General features: G+C 38.4%; 1 protein-coding gene across 5 annotated transcripts in view; it reads left to right on the top strand.

Moving 5' to 3' along the window:
• Window positions 1–16,304, top strand: part of CNTNAP4 (contactin associated protein family member 4) — a 251,582-nt gene that overhangs the window by 144,212 nt on the left and 91,066 nt on the right. For 4 of the 5 annotated variants that reach the window (XM_019413125.2, XM_019413122.2, XM_019413123.2 and 1 more), the window contains 5 exons: window positions 2,518–2,721; window positions 3,497–3,681; window positions 4,488–4,631; window positions 7,619–7,880; window positions 15,715–15,864. In XM_019413125.2, coding sequence (XP_019268670.1) covers window positions 2,518–2,721; window positions 3,497–3,681; window positions 4,488–4,631; window positions 7,619–7,880; window positions 15,715–15,864 — 945 coding nt within the window. Of the gene's footprint in view, window positions 1–2,517; window positions 2,722–3,496; window positions 3,682–4,487; window positions 4,632–7,618; window positions 7,881–15,714; window positions 15,865–16,304 lie in introns of those variants that run through there. The other variant, XM_019413126.2, reaches the window with a different exon arrangement.

Genomic DNA, 16,304 nt, shown 5'->3' on the forward strand with positions numbered 1-16,304 from the left:
TTATTCTTGTACACATATTGCACACATTTAAGTTGAAGTTATCGTATACTAACATTGTACTCACATTCTGAATTACATTTAGCTTTTCTTCCCTGAAGATATTGTTCATACACACACTGAAGTCCATGATGGTGTGGCAGCAAGTTTGTTGATTTCCCTACTTAAACTACTTTCTCACTTATAGACCCATTTTCAAAGCAAGCCCCACTCCTCTTCCTCCTCTGAGAGCTGAGTTACTGACTGTCTCTGTATTTCTTTTCATGACGGTAGAGGAGAGAAAGCATTGGGAGAACGTCTAGGTCTTTGGGAATTAAATGTCCTAAGAGTAATTCTAAGAGCTTATGGGGACACGTGTAGGACTTGAAGACTGTGAGGAGTAGAAAGGTTAGTAGTGAGGTTTCTAGATCAGAGAGGTGAGTTTCCCCAACTACCTTAACTAAAGAGCCAGTCTTCTGTTGACCTTGATCAGTCTGTCTTGGTTGTTCTCTTGCTGAGCAGTGTCCACCTTCATGGAATGTCAGCTCCATGAGGGCAGGGGGCTTTGCTGGTGTTGATTACTCTCTCGATCTCAGCATCCATCACAGGGTCTCACAAACGATTTGCTGAATAGATACTTATTGTTTCTGAATGTCTCAGATTTCTTAGTTAATATCCATGGAGTAAGAAGATAATAGGTAAGAATGAGAGAAAATGGCAAGTGGCTTCGTTTTAAGAGATGAAGCAGTATACCATTGCTTTAGACATCAATTGTCTGACACATTTTTCACTTTCCTTTGTTGCTGATGGAAATATACAAGGCACAAAAGCTTTAGGTGCCATGAAGGATGATTATGACCATTATAATGTGATAATAATAATAGCGAAGAAGAGAAAGAAAGAAATAGTGGGGTAAAGTAACACAGGCTAAACCTTTATTGGAAAAAAAATTCTCTTGGTAGCTTATTCCAAAAATTGACTTTATCTAAAGTAAAATCATTATTATGATGGTTGCCTTTAAGCAATACATTAACTCAGAGATAACTGCATTGCTCCAAATGTATCAGCATTTAAAGTCTGTCTTATTGGAATTTTTCTTAATTTATTGTAATCTAATAATCATAGAACACATTATTTGTATTTGACACAGAGTTATGTTTTTACCATGCACATTCATTCAGCTATATAACAAGGAATAATTGTTCAGTTAACATTATTCTTTCTACAGAATGCAATGTTTATTCATGTGCATTTGGTGAATGAATTCTTTATAAGCACATTAACAAGATGTGGAAAAATCAAACCTCTGATTTTTCAAAAGATAGCTGCATAAAATAGTTGAAAAAAGTTGGGGGTGGTGGTGAATATAAATGGTTCACATTAAATATGATGGATAATCTGAATGAAATGTATATTTGGGCATACAAGTAGCTGTAATAATTTTGTCAAATGAAACAAGACGAGTAAACTTTAATGTCATTTCATTGACTGGGAAAAGTCAGCTAACCGGTTGAAAAATAGCTTCATTGGGTTTCCCTAACTTCTTCATTTATTACATAAATGTACTCGCAAAGGTAATTGCCTTAAAAAAAAATCTTTGACTTGCGAAATGTAGAAAACCCTGCTCGGCTTTCTGAGTATTATCAGTTCTATTTTGTGTCTGTTGTTTGGGTGCAACTGATTTTGACAGATATGCTGTTATGTTACTGGTATAACATGACATCTTTTTTCAGATGAACTGAATAAAAGTGATCTTGACAATGAGTAGATAAGACACTGTCAGAAAGCTGAAAAAACATGTCAATGTCACAGTTTTGACACAAATGCAGCAGAAAAGCCCTTATAATATTATTAAGTGACTATCTTTCCAGTGATGCTCTTTAGAAGACAGAAGATAGCATTGCTCTTAAATACTATTACTTAGCCACAAAAATAATAAAACAAAGCACAAAGGTCAGGTTAATATATACTTGAGATGGCATTTGATGAGTCTGATGGATGTGTTTAAATTTTTATGCAGATCTTTTATCTATAGCATGTGTGAGAGAATTTTTGAGATATCAAAACCATTTTTTCAGGAGCTAAGCACCATTTGCCTTCAGCACTTCAGGAACGTGATTAAAAATACTGATGGTGAAATATGCAAAGTGGTTGTGTGGATATTGATCATAACCTTTTTCTTGATTTTATTTTTTCATTGAATGAAAAGAAATAGCTTTCAATAATAGAAAATTAGGAATACATTTTGAGATGTATTTCTAGATAATGATTTTGTAAATAGGTTAGCAAAGACTAAAATGGAATCAATCCCAGGCATCACGAGGGAATTAGACACGAGCTTTTATTTTCCCTCATGATTGGCTTGGAACTGAACTATACGTGCATGTGTGTATGCACAATGCTTTATATATGTATATATGTGTATGTATATATATGTGTGTACATACATGTACATTCATATGTACATATATGCGCATTTAAAATGCTTTAATAAAAAGTATATTTATCCTTTAGAATGACTTTTAATGTCTTTGTCTTTAGGATCAGAAGTGGTTGATCTTGATGGAAAAAGTTCCCTTGTCTATAGATTTGATCAAAACTCCCTGAGCCCAATAAAGGATGTTATTTCTTTGAAATTTAAAACTATGCAGAGTGATGGAATTCTGCTCCACCGGGAAGGGCAAAATGGAGATCATATCACGTTGGACTTACGAAGAGGAAAACTCTTTTTACTTATTAATTCAGGTAAATCTATTTGGCGAAGTGTTTGACAGTCTGGCCACTTAGATATCACTTCGGTAACTTTATGCTTTTATAGCTTATCGTATAACAATTAAGGTGCCTTATTTCCAGATTCAGGGGCTTATATGTACACCAGTATCATACTTAGGTATAAAAATGGTTCCTATTTTGCAAATTGTACAAGATCCTCATTTAAAATTTTTTTTAATGTTTTATTTATTTTTGAGACAGAGAGTGAGCAGGGGAGGGACAGAGAGAGAGAGAAGGAGACACAGAATCTGAAGCAGGCTCCAGGCTCTGAGCTGTCAGCACAGAGCCCTATGCAGGGCTTGAGACCAGGAACCATGAGATCATAACCTGAGCCTAAGTCGGACGCTTAACCAACTGAGCTACCCAGGCACCCCTGCAAGACCCTCATTTGGTGTTTCTTTTGCTTAGTGCCGAGAGAACTACATAGCTGTTTTCAAACATCATGAAGAAAGGGATGAGTCCCTGAAAAATACTGAGCTAGTAAAAATAATGAAATTGTAGCAAAGATACGTTTTACTTTGCAAATGGCATGTGATGGGAAATACTAATAAAAAGAATTAATGGTGGAAGAAATTCCAGCAAGGTTGAGAGGATATTATATTCAAACTCCAGGTAAATCCATGCCAGTGTTTCGGATGGAATGCAAGGAAGAAGATTGCAATTATGAGAGATCCTGGTCCCCAAGGGGAAACTTTTTTTTTTTTTTTAGACTGGAAATAACGGTACTGTTGTTTTTTTCTCTTCTAAGGTGAAACCAAACTGCCCTCTGCTCACACACTGATCAATCTCACCCTGGGCAGCCTGCTGGATGATCAGCACTGGCATTCAGTGCTGATCCAACGGTTGGGCAGACAAGTGAACTTTACAGTGGATGAGCACAGGCACCGTTTCCACGCCCAGGGAGAATTCAGTTACCTGGACCTTGATTATGAGGTGTGATAGTTATGTTCCAATTAATGCCGATTTTTACAATGTATATGTGGTGCAGCCATGCAAAAGAAAACATACTGTAGAGACAGCACCCCTTCCCTCTTTCAGAGTAAATCAAAGTCCTGGTGACATGTTTCCCAAGGTGACCTAACTCACAGTAGCAGATTTGAGCATATGCTACTGAGGCTTTGTCTTTCTGATGATATGTTAATCTGTTATCAGAGAGAGAGAGAGTTTTCTTTTTTACCTGAAATGTATAGTCATAGATTATCACATGTAGGAAATCTCCAAGAGATCATATTACCACCGGTAAATACAGAATGTGTTGCATGATTTTTTTGTGCGCTTTAGGGTACCCTCAAGCAGTGTAGATTTATGGAGAGGTTGTAGTAACTAATAGATTAATTAATTCATTATCAATCGATTCAAATGCACAAACACCAATGTGTGCCGGAAATACCTATAGAACAAAACGCCATTATAACCAGTTAATGTTATTAAACAGAGATTTACCATGGATATAAAGAGGCATTTTTATTCATCAGCCAATAAACATCCAGATGTGATTAGTAACTTGTAAGAATAATCAAGCTCTAGTGTAAATGAAAACTGAATGCATGTAAATTTGTTTTCGAATCTGCATTTTAATTTTTTAAAAATATCCATATGAAATTAGCAACATGGCAGTGTAGGGTGATGAAAATTGATTTATCTGTGATGATTAAAGCTATAGTTACTAATCATAATTATTTAAGCAAACTGTCAGAAAATCACTAAACAATATTATTGATGCCATTTTTCTTTCTAAGATCAGCTTCGGAGGGATTCCAGCACCTGGAAAATCAGTGTCATTCCCCCATAAAAATTTTCATGGGTGTCTAGAAAATCTCTTTTATAATGGAGTAGATATCATTGATTTGGCCAAGCAACAAAAACCAGAGATCATCACTATGGTAAGTGAATCTTCATATAAATGAATGAATGAAATTTTGTTGCTTTTTCACACAATAAAATTCCTTCCCTTTGGATTCCCACTTGATATGATGTGAGATTACTCTCTCTCTTTTTTTAAGAGATTACTTTTTTAAAAATTTTCTCTGCTTGGCAATATTCATGTAAGGGATTAATTCTACTTAAAGCAATTATAAATATCACAGAGCGTGATTATTTTATTTTTATATGAAGTAAAACATTTTTTTTTACAGTTGATAATTTCATTTTGTCGTGACGCTCTTACTCCAGGGGACCAATTTCCTTTGCTCTGTAACTACCTTAATAAGATATGCCCTGACAACCTCCCTTAATCAAGGGAATCAAGTTCCTGGAATCAGATAATATCCATGTGTATTAGAGAGGCATTTGAAAAACTATATTTTGCCATGGTCATTCATAACAAGTAAAAGAAACGAACAGGCCGTTATGACACTGCCTCTGCCAATCTGTCCCAATAGCGATGTTGGTCAGGCTGCGTTATATTCTAATTCTATGGAAATGCAGCAGATTTTAAATATAACCGTATTGGTCTGGGGTCCGTCAGGGAAGTAGCACCACTACGAGTTTTAGGAACAAGGGATCTCTTTTAGGACTTGGATCTTCACATTTGTCAGAGGAGCTGAAAAGTGGAGGCCAGCTGTCAGGAAGAAGAGTTAGAACAGGGTGAAGGAAAGCCAGCTCCTCTGTGATCATCCCTCACTGTGCTTGTATCACAGGAAATAAATACATAAATAAATAAACAAACAAACAAACTCCCATGGAAAAAAATGGCTGGCATTTCACTTTTGCCTCAACTACCACACCAGCTCCGTTTTTGACTAACTTTTAACCAGAAGCAGCCAGGAAAGAGGATTCTGGGAGACACGGTTTCCAGCTTAACTAGCTTCATGAAAGAAGCTTCAAGAAAGAAGCTTCATGAAAGAAAAGAAAAACGTAGATCCTTTTCAATACATTTCTTTAATTGTTCAAAATTCAGGATATATAAATTCAAGCTCGTGTTATATCAGCCAGTCGCAAAGCACATCACGGGAATATTTATTTTCTTATTTTTTATTCCTAATTCTCTGTGTGAATTGATGTTATCTATAGGAATATACCATTCAGAAAGATTTTTAGTTATACTTGGATAAGAGGGAAGATGACTTAAAAGGAAAATCAAAAAGCCGTAGGTAGATGTGTGTGTTTCATTGGCAAAATGAGCTTCCAGAAACTGCCCATGCAGCTAACACCTACTTTTCACTGGCAAGAGGATTTGCTGCTTGCGGGGTAGCAGGCCACTGTCCAAATGAAGCATCAGACCAAACTGCCGCTGGTAAAATGTTTCCAGTTTTACGAGGTTTGTTAGTTTATAATTGCCTTTACATTATGGGTCAGCATCACTTACTCTTCAGCTTTTATTTTCCATTCACTGGGACAAGATATTTGTCCACAATGAAAGCTAATTCACTTTTAACAGGATCACAACATAGCCAAATATCTTTGTTTAACCAAGACTAACTGGTTTAATTCCAATGTGTATCCTTCTAAGTACAGTTGATTTCATTGACTTTCCAAATCTGTATTTGGAAAACATGCTAAAGAATATTTTCAGGAAAAGTAAAAACCTTTATCTTCATTTCTGAAGCCTGTTAAGGAACATGTTTAACTATTTCTAAATAACTCAGGGGGCAAAGATTTTTTAAATCCTTAAATATATACTTTACTAGTTAGATAATTTTTATACATAGTATTTTAATGAAAATTTATGCAAGTCTAAGGTGTCTTGAAACTCTGTTTTAAAACTGTTAGATGAGAAATAATACATGTAAATCTGATGACACAGGCATAACAAGAAAGAGCCAAAAATGTTTAAAAAATAAAGGAATGTTGGGACGCCTGGCTGGCTCATTCAGTAGAGCATGAGACTCTTGATCTCCGAGTTGTGGGTTCAAGCCCCACGTTGGGTATACAGGTTACTTAAAAAAATAAAAAATAAAATCTTTAAAAAAACTAAAAGAATGTAAGTAGTACATTGTACATTGTAGTATCCAAGAAAAAAGGAAAGATGGGCTGATGCTATAAAGAGACCATTCTGAGGAAAGCTAGTCCCAAAGAGCCACAAACTCGTGAAAAATGCTTAGATTCGCTATTGGTCAGGTAAATGCAAGATAAATGAGAATGATATATCACTTTGGCATTTTGTCATTGAACTTGTGCAAATTTAAAAGATCTATAATACCTATTCCTGCCAAGGATGTGGGGACAAGGATATGCTTGTATATTACCGGTAGAACTGTGGAGTATTTTAACTTCTTTTTGGAAAAGAAGCTGGAAATATTTATTAAAACATGTAAGTATATATAGTTCTGCATTTAGAACCCTTTTCCGTAGAACTGAAAATATACAGAGGAGCATACCGAGTTACTTATTACAGTCTTTCTGGGAAAGACAAAACCTGGAAACGAGGATATATATATGGAGATATATATATATATATATATATATATGAAATATGAAAAAATACAGAAGGAAAAAGAGTAGCTCGTTAATATTGGTTATGTTATGGGGTGGATTAGAACCAAAGGCAGCAAAGGACGAAGGAGAAAAGCATTTTCAGCCAGAGCCCAAGGAGTAGAAATCCAAGAGAAGATACGAACAAAGAATTGGCTTAAATAAATTTGTATTGAATTCAGTCACATTGAGTTAGATGCCTTTACAGAAGTTGAGAGCTGGGGAAAAATGGATTTCACCCAGAGCCTAGGGAAAAGTTTGCCTGACCGTGCTGTCACTGGATTTTGAAGAACCTTTAAGATAAATGGCAAGGATTTGAATTTTCATGTTGATAGCCTTTTGTTGTTTTAAATCAAGGGTAATTTGAGATCCATAAACAGCCTTTGTGACACTTCAGTTTCTATTACTAACATGATGGGAGTCATTCTGAAAGCTTTTTCTTGTGCTTCATTCTCAGGGAAATGTGTCCTTTTCTTGTTCGCAGTCACAGTCTGTGCCTGTGACTTTTCTCAGCCCCAGGAGTTACTTAGCCCTGCCAGGCTTTTCCGGGGAGGACGAGCTGTCTGCTACTTTTCAATTTCGAACCTGGAATAAGGCAGGACTTCTGCTATTCAGTGAACTTCAGCTGGTTTCAGGGGGTCTCCTCCTCTTTCTTAATGATGGAAAACTTAAGCTGAATCTCTACCAGCCAGGAAAATTACCCAGTGACATCACAGCAGGTAATAAGTGTATTCCTGCAGGCACAGCGTATGGGTTTGAAAGATTTCATTATCTCTCTGTCCCTTTTCCATAAACTTTTATGCATAACCAAAAAAAAAACTAGTGTTTGTTCAATGAATGAATACTTGAGTTAATAAGATTATCAGGACTCTTCCTTCGAGGACCTCGATTCTAATTTCCTTTTAAGTGTGGCTTCAGCCCTAGCCGTTCTTAGTAACCAGAATGATAGTTATGGGGGAATAGAAATTTCCTTTCATGACCCTCTTCCCACTCCAGATAAATCCACATATTCTGAGGAAATGTGTTTTGGGAGAAATGCAAAAGACTTTGAAATGGGCCCAAAAGTTTACTGGGTGTCTTCATGGGAAGACCAGGCTTTGTCTAACACAGCTATTAGCCTAATCTGGTCTGTGAGCGAAAAGGAGTGTTTCTTGGATCTGTATTTCTCTGTCTGTGTGTGATGTAAAACCCAAGCACTTAGTCAAAGTAACTTCACTTGCTGATATATTCTGTACAGAGTTGGATATATTGGGGAGGATGAAAAGGTTTGTGCAAACTTCTCCATTTGGGTACCAGAGGGGATTCTCTCTACTTCTAGGCAATACGGTTATCATCTTAATGATTAGAAGTGCTATAATTAAGGAGACTGTATGAGTATTTGGAAAATTAATACCTAATTTAGGTCAGCGCTTTGGGTGAGGGATATTTTTGCCTCTTCATTAAAATTATGTAGTTCTTGACAAGGGATCTCCAGCACGTTTTCATACACATGGAATAACACCCAAGCCAAGCAACTAGAGGTCACATTGGGGTGAATTGCTACATCAGTTTAATAAATGATCTTTCAAAAAAATTTAAAGATGCCATTGTACTACTCCTCTATGTTAACTATGGCCAAAATTAATCGCATATGAGAGGAAAATTGGCAGAAATACAGTTGGAAGCTAAATATAGGAGGAACAAGTGTGTAAACGGACGCACAAATACCTAGCCTTTACGTATTGGTGTTCAGTCTGTCGCTGCAGTTTAAATGTGGGAGCTGAAAGTTCGATATTAAATATAATTTTTAACAGCTACTGTGTTGTGACTTTTTCATGTAATGCTCAAAATGTGGTGGATTTGCAGACCCGACAAAAGGAAACAAAGGAAACAAATTAATCAGTGCCATCTAAATAATTAATAGGCTCCCTAAAATGAGGGCCCCAAAGTGTAAGCTTGTCATTAATGTGTCGTTTATTGTGATTTATTTGACATTCTAAGAAGTGGTTGTATGCATAGCCTTGTTTCAACACCTTAAAGAAACTGCTTCAGTACAGTGTACTGTAGTGAGCCCCGTGAAGCTGGTTCATTCTAAACACTTTACAGGCATGAATATGTAATAAATTACTAGGTGTTGAGTCTATATAGAATACTCTGATTTGAAAATCTTTAAATTAATATTTAAATCCCTATACAGTCTAATCCACTGTGGTGTCATAGGACTCAGTGTAATTGTTCTGTAGCGAATAACAAGGAGTGCAGACTATGGATGAATGACGAACACCAGGCTAGGAGAAATTGTTGAACTTCACATTACACAGGTGGGCCTTGACTTACCGACCCCCAACTCCCGTTTTTCCCCGTTTCTCTTAAGATACTAATTTTTGCCGGTTTCAGCCAGGCAAGCACCTTTTGCACTTGAAAGGGGACTCTGTAAATGGTAGTTGGGTGGGTGGTTCATTTGTACAAGGCTCGAGAACTAAGTCATTTGTCAGAATGTATTATTATGACTCCTTAAAGGGAACCAAATACTTATTGGTGGATTGTTACCATATCATGTTGAAGCTTGCCATTTTATAAGGATGGCTCAATTTTTCTTAGCTACTAAGGTATAACTTCCCAGTCTTACATGTTTTAAAGAATCAACATTTTTATCTTTTGCAGTGGCATAAAAATTAAATTATGCTGTGGAAGAACTGAATTGTTCAAATCTTTGAATTAGCAGGATACATTTTTAATGCGCTCTATAGTTTGGCACAATGTCACTTGGAATTCTTTGAAAATATTATGTCAACCTATATCATTTTGAAATATTAAAGATATTAGTCTAAATTATAAAAGATATTAGCTGGATTACAGAATCCCTCATGACACAAAATATTTCCAGTCTTTGTCGCTTTTACAGATGTCAAAGCAAAAATCATCAGATGACATCAAGAACCCAATGAACAGTGTGGTTATATTTTCCTGTTTAAAGCAGACTCTGTATTGTAGGATTTGAGATTCTTCTATGATTTAGCATTTCTGCTGCTGCTTTTGGCTGAGGGTGAAAATCAGGCCTATAAACCAGCTTCTTGCTCTCAGGGGCAGGGCCTGGTGAGGCAGGCTTGCAGAGTAAGAAATGTTTCTGGCATTTTTTCACTTACTAGACCTTCGCGATTCTTGTGACCCCAGCAGAGGACCGGCCCTCTTGATTTGCCTAACCCAGGAGAAGGCCTGTGTCATTTCACCTTCCTCCCTTTCACTGTTGGACTCTTCCTACCTTTCAGAGGGTAAACCTGTCACTCTCTGAAACTCCCTCTTTCTCCGAAAGTGACCGGCACCAGGGATCTCCATATTTTCATCTTGACAAGAGCTTTCTGGAGGCCTGGAACTTTAGTTCAGGTTGGCGAATATAGCTAATGGATGAATATAGCTAATGGGTGCTCTGTTGTCAGAGCACTCAAAGATATTTAAAAACGGAAAAAACCCTTCACTTGTTCCTTGAGCAATAGCCTACGTATAACTCCCTTTTGCACCTTCGCAAAGTACCTACCCTGTCCAGCAGGGTTTTCCTTCTTTATACATCTTATTTCATAGATGCCTATTCTCATCTTAGGAGCCAGTGATGGTGGCTAAGCTGTCACAGAATTTCTGTGGCAATTTAGGGTTGATTCCAGAAGATTGTACATGAGGAGCAGATATAAATCTTTTTCCTCTTTCTGTATTTTGTGAGACAGAGAGAGAGAGGGGGAGGGGAGATGGGGGAGAGGAGGGAGGGAGAAGAGAGGGAGGGAGAGGAAGAGATTTCTGGTGAACAGCCCTGTTCTTCCCTATGACCTGCCATTCCCTCTTACTTCTTATTCCGGTCTTCCATCATTCCATTTAGCGTTGCCCACGCCTTCCACGCAGCCCACACCACACTACCTGTAATCAAACAAGTCGGGCTGAATGCTTATTGCAGCAAGGGGAGCACACACCTGGGGAGCCATGGGCGCGTCTCAATTTTAAGGTGTTAAGGGTGATTCATTGTAAGACTTGGGGCTGTTAGCTCATTTGGGGGGAGGCTTCAAGGAAGTGGAAAATTGCTCTGGATTAAATGCTGCTAGGAAGTGAGGGTAATTGTGTGATTAAGTATCTTTGTAAATCTTATCTAGAAGGATGGAGGAATGAAATAAGGTAATTGATGTAAAACAAAAACAAAAACCAAAAACATCCGTTGTCGTTCATGTTATCCCAAGGAGGAAGTTTGGTAATTCTTTGGTTTTCGCAGAAGCCTTGTTATCGTCTATGTTTAGACAAGATAAGAAAGTAGTCTTGGCTTTTTTTGGTCCAAGTTCAGTGTGGTCACAGAGTTACCTTGTCTAATATTGGTATTCTATGAGATTGTGTTCAATGGGAGAGCTCGCTCTGAGTGCTCGCCAACGTCCCATAGCATCACCCGGCTGAGAATGCGAGGCCACGTCCTGGCTGTTGGGGGCGGCTTTTCTGTTTCTCAAATTTAATTATTTACAAGAACAAAAAGGTAAAGGAACTAACTGCCTGTCCTGCAGGCAGAGAAGAGTGTGGGTTTTGGAATCAACTTACCAGCGGGACACTACCTTGGGTGATTTGATCTTCCTACTTGAGCCTCATTTTCTCCATCTTTAAAATGAGAATAGCAATAGCAGTGTTGAAGATCAAATGACACAAGGCACCCAATACCTGTTACGGATACCAGTTCAGTAAAAACTGTTTTTATTATCTTATTGTTATACCAACAACATGTCCCTCCCCAACTCAAAACTTACGAGTGGTGGGAGCAGTGCTAAAATTAGCATTTACTTACCTAATATCATGAACAAGAATGAGTGCAAATTCTATGATTTGTCACCTTCCATCCTTTTACAGCGACGTGGTCTTTTAAGGGGCTCCCTCTCATCCAAAAGCAGGAAGGAGTTGTACACTTAAAAAAAATAGAATCTTGGGGTACCTGGGTGGCTCGGTCAACTAAGCATATGATTCTTGATTTCCGCTCAGGTCATGATCTCATGGTTTGTGAGTTTGAGCCCTGCGTCAGGCTCTGTGCTGACAGGGCAGAGCCTGCTTGAGATACTCTCTCCCCCTCTCCCTCTGCCCCTTTCCTGTGTGTGCACATGTGCGCTCTCTCTCTCTCTCTCTCTCTCTCTCTCTCTCACTCAAATAAATAAACTTTAAAAATAGAATCTATTTTTAAACTTTATTTCTAATGTTTTTTAAATTTATTTTTGAGAGAGGGCATGAGTGGGAGTGGGGGAGGGACAGAGAGACAGGGGAACAGAAGATCCGAAGCAGGCTCTGAGCTGACAGTAGTAAGCCCCATGCGGGGCTCGTACCCACAGACTGTGAGCTCATGACCTGAGCCCAAGTCAGATGCTCAATTGGCTGAGCCACCCAGGCACCCTGTAAAAAAGAGAATCAAATTTTAAAATTACCCTTTTAGTGTCTCAAGTTAAGAGAAAGAAATCAAGCGGATTGTTCATTATTTCACTTATATAATAAATCCTATTGATGGGTAACAAGCCTCCTCATCATAAGTGAGCGGTGTCTGTTATAAGTGAGGCCTGAGAATAGCTTCCCGAAGTTTCCCCCACAACCATAGCACAGCTTCACAACGTGCTAGCTGCCTAGGTGGGTGACTGAACTGTGTCAGATGACAGAACGGCTGTCCTGGCCATCTTTTGTTCCTAATCTAAACTGGCTTCTGTGCTAAGGGAAGAAATTCCCGAGCCTTTGACTTTACTCCTACGCATGCCTCACCCAGCAGATCCCTGGAGCGCTGCTACTCAAAGTGTGGTCCCTGAGTAACACTCATTCAGTGAAATACTTGTTTCCAGATGGAGTATAAAAATTGGGATTAAGCTCTAAAACACTGCTGGAGCAATAAGTTCTTGCTGCATCATCCAAGGCCAAGGTTGCTGGACTCATATTTTATGTCTTCTTTATTTAATTTTTAGTAATTGATTTTCGCTGAGGTTTTGAAAGGATCAGTCCGCAGTAGATCAGAAAAGAAAATGTTCATCACCACAGGTGGCTTGGGAAGCACTGTCCTCGACCACTAGAAAGCCTAAAATTAAATAAGAGCTGCAAAGTCGTGTCTATAGGCACACCCAGCCTTTGAGAGAGCTGATAGGAGGCGCGTGGTAGGGGAGGGAGGGTGGGAGGTGTCTGTAGGTGTGACGCAAAGCTCAATACAAAGGCTTTCACTCTAAATGTATCCTCTTAAAGGAAGCTCTAGATGACAAATCTGGGGCATTTGATTTATTTTAGTCCAATCTCACACCATCAGGGATTACATAACTCCTCAGTTGTCTATTTCGGAACCCACTCTTAGAAAAGGTATCTAAAAGTATCTAACCTACATTTTTCATTTCTCAGTTTTTAGGTCTTTCTCATTATCTTTCACAAACTAAACCAGTTGGGTCTTTGAAAATCTTTTTTCTCCTTCCTGGATGTAGTATAAAAATGAGCTTTGGTGCCCAGGATGGAATTTGCGTTATACTAAATAAATCCAGGGCAAAGAGCTTAATCGCCTAACAGAGCTTCTACACATTTTCTGTCTGAAAAATAGCTGGTCAAAAATAGCTGAGGAAGTAAAGAAGTTGTACATTGTACATAGTAACAGAAAAGAGGCCATGACCTTTGGGTTTAATAGAGTACTCATAGTTTAGTTTACTAATTTGATCCATAAAGTCATACAGCATTGAGTATTCAATGGATATAAAAAACCTTGATGGTTAATCCACAATAGAGGTGCTTAGACTCCACCTGTCTGCTCATGTTCAACCACCGACAGACTTAATTCCCTTTAAGAAGGAAAGGGCTAACTCATGTCATGGATTCATGACACAGGAGCTTCAGTGGGAGGCATGGGAGGTTATTTTTTAGAAGTGATGAGAAAACTTTGATTTTTGATTCGTGTGAATTTTGGTCATATATATCATCTTGGGAACTCCAGGGAAAATATAAAAATGAACAAAACCCACAATTTTCCATGATGAAAAAATTACTGTCGATATATTGGGGTAGTTTCAGCCCTTCCCCATATGTATACAAAAAAATAGGAGTATCCTTAGAATTGTATATATGGAGTTGATTCTCATTCTTTGTAGTAGTTCTATTGTAGAAAGTCACTGTGGACACTGCATTAACAAACACTGAACCATCACTCCTAGAATTAATGGGGTTAGGTTCCTGTGACTTTCTGGTCACAACATTTTTGTCAACCAATCAATCCATAACCTTGTTTTATGTGTGATTCTGTTTAAAGATACCTTATTTCATATATATTGTTGATCCATTAACATTGAACTCATGGTCAACTGCACTATAAGCAATGGCTGAGTGAAGTTCATCGAGCATGTGTGTTTTCTCTGTGAGACACATCACAGCCTTCTTGCATGTAGTAACACCAAACCTGTACTTTGTCACTAGGACTGATACCTTTTTTTCTTTTTTAGTTTATTTTGAGAGAGAGAGTGTGCATGTACATGAGCGGGGTTGGGGTAGAGAGAGAAGGGGAGAGAGAGAGAATCCCCAGCAGGCTCTGCACTGTCAGGGGCTTGATCTCACCAACCCCTGGGATCATGACTTGAGCTGAAATCATGACCCATGTCAGTCAAGTGACTGAGCCACCCAGGTGCCCCCTGAGGTCTTTTAAATTGCAAAATCACCAACCAAAAGCACAAAAAGTTGGAAAACATGTTTACATACGACAGCTGAAACAAGTGTCATCTCCTTGTTTAACCTCAGCTGGAAACGTGTGTCCATCCACTCCGTTTTTCCACTGTTCTATATACATTTCTGTGAATGATTCCAGAGATGCCCTGAGTATTGATTTGGGGGTTACAAAAACATTATGGTGACTTAGGTGGATTTGCAAATCCTCTGCACTATGAGGCTCGACTATGTAAATGGGGTTTTACACACTGCTGTATTTATTTATTTATATATTTTTATGTTTATTTATTTATGAGAGGGACACAGACAGCACGTGAGCAGGGGAAGGGTGGGGAGAGAGGGAAAGAGAGAGAATCCCAAGCAGGCTCCGTGCTGCCAGCCCAGAGCCTGACGTGGGGCTTGAACTCGTAAAACCGTGAGATCATGACCTGAGCCGAAACCAAGAGTCAGACACTTAACCGACTGAGCTGCCCAGGTGCCCCCACACTGCTTTATTTTTTAACTTTGTATTATATGGGCAAACTTTCAATATTCATTATAGTCTCTCCCAATATTTTTGTAATGATTGACTTGATATACTTTGCTAAATATATAAAATGATTACACACAAATGTAAAAAAAAAAAAAAAAAAAGCAGATAAATCGTTTTATTGGGCTAGACTTTGCCCAGTGTTGGGGATTTTGTTCCCTTTATTGAGACCCTCAGAAAGGAATCATATACCATTTTCCCCAAGAGGGTACCCACTTGTCTCCTCTTCCTGTCTTTTGGTTTCCTTTTGTTAACATAAGGGAGTGCTGTGCTTGATTGGGTGATGTGTATATTGCTGTTCCTAACCAACGGCTTATGCTGTTCCCTGTTGAGAGATAACTCTTTTAACTGATTTTTATCTCCCCTAGGTGTTGGATTAAATGATGGGCAGTGGCATTCCATCTCCTTATCTGCCAAAAGGAATCACTTGAGTGTGGTAGTGGATGGCCAGGTGGCCTCTGTTGCTTCTTCCCTGGGGTCTGAGCAGACTTATTCAGGTGGCACCTATTATTTTGGAGGTAAGAGAAGAGGTCAGGCCATATGGGACACTGACCCATATTTGCAGTTACTTCCCCTTTTGTCCTGGAGATGTCATCATTTTAACGAACGTCAATAGTATGGAATAATGTCTCCCTCTCGTTGAGCATGGAAATGTCGAGTGAATCAAGATGACCGACTATGGCCTAAAAGGCCTTTCTTAGAGATGGATTTACTTATGTTTACAATTTCTGCATGAGAATGACTGCAAATTAGCCACCCTCTTCAGTTCTTACTTTCGAACTTTGTTGTATTTTCCTAGTGTTAAATGGTTCTTATATGACTTTTTCAGACGTTTATGGCCTGGTTTTATTGCAGTATTTTCCTGAACGTGGCTCTTAGCTCCTCTGGAGCATCCTTATTGCTTTCCTACTGTCCAATGCAGAAGGGCAATATTATGCCAATGGCAAATAATCTAACT

This window comes from Panthera pardus, unplaced genomic scaffold (assembly GCF_024362965.1).
Source record: "Panthera pardus isolate Hobbes unplaced genomic scaffold, ASM2436296v1 HiC_scaffold_19, whole genome shotgun sequence".
Classification (NCBI taxonomy): Eukaryota; Metazoa; Chordata; class Mammalia; order Carnivora; family Felidae; genus Panthera; species Panthera pardus.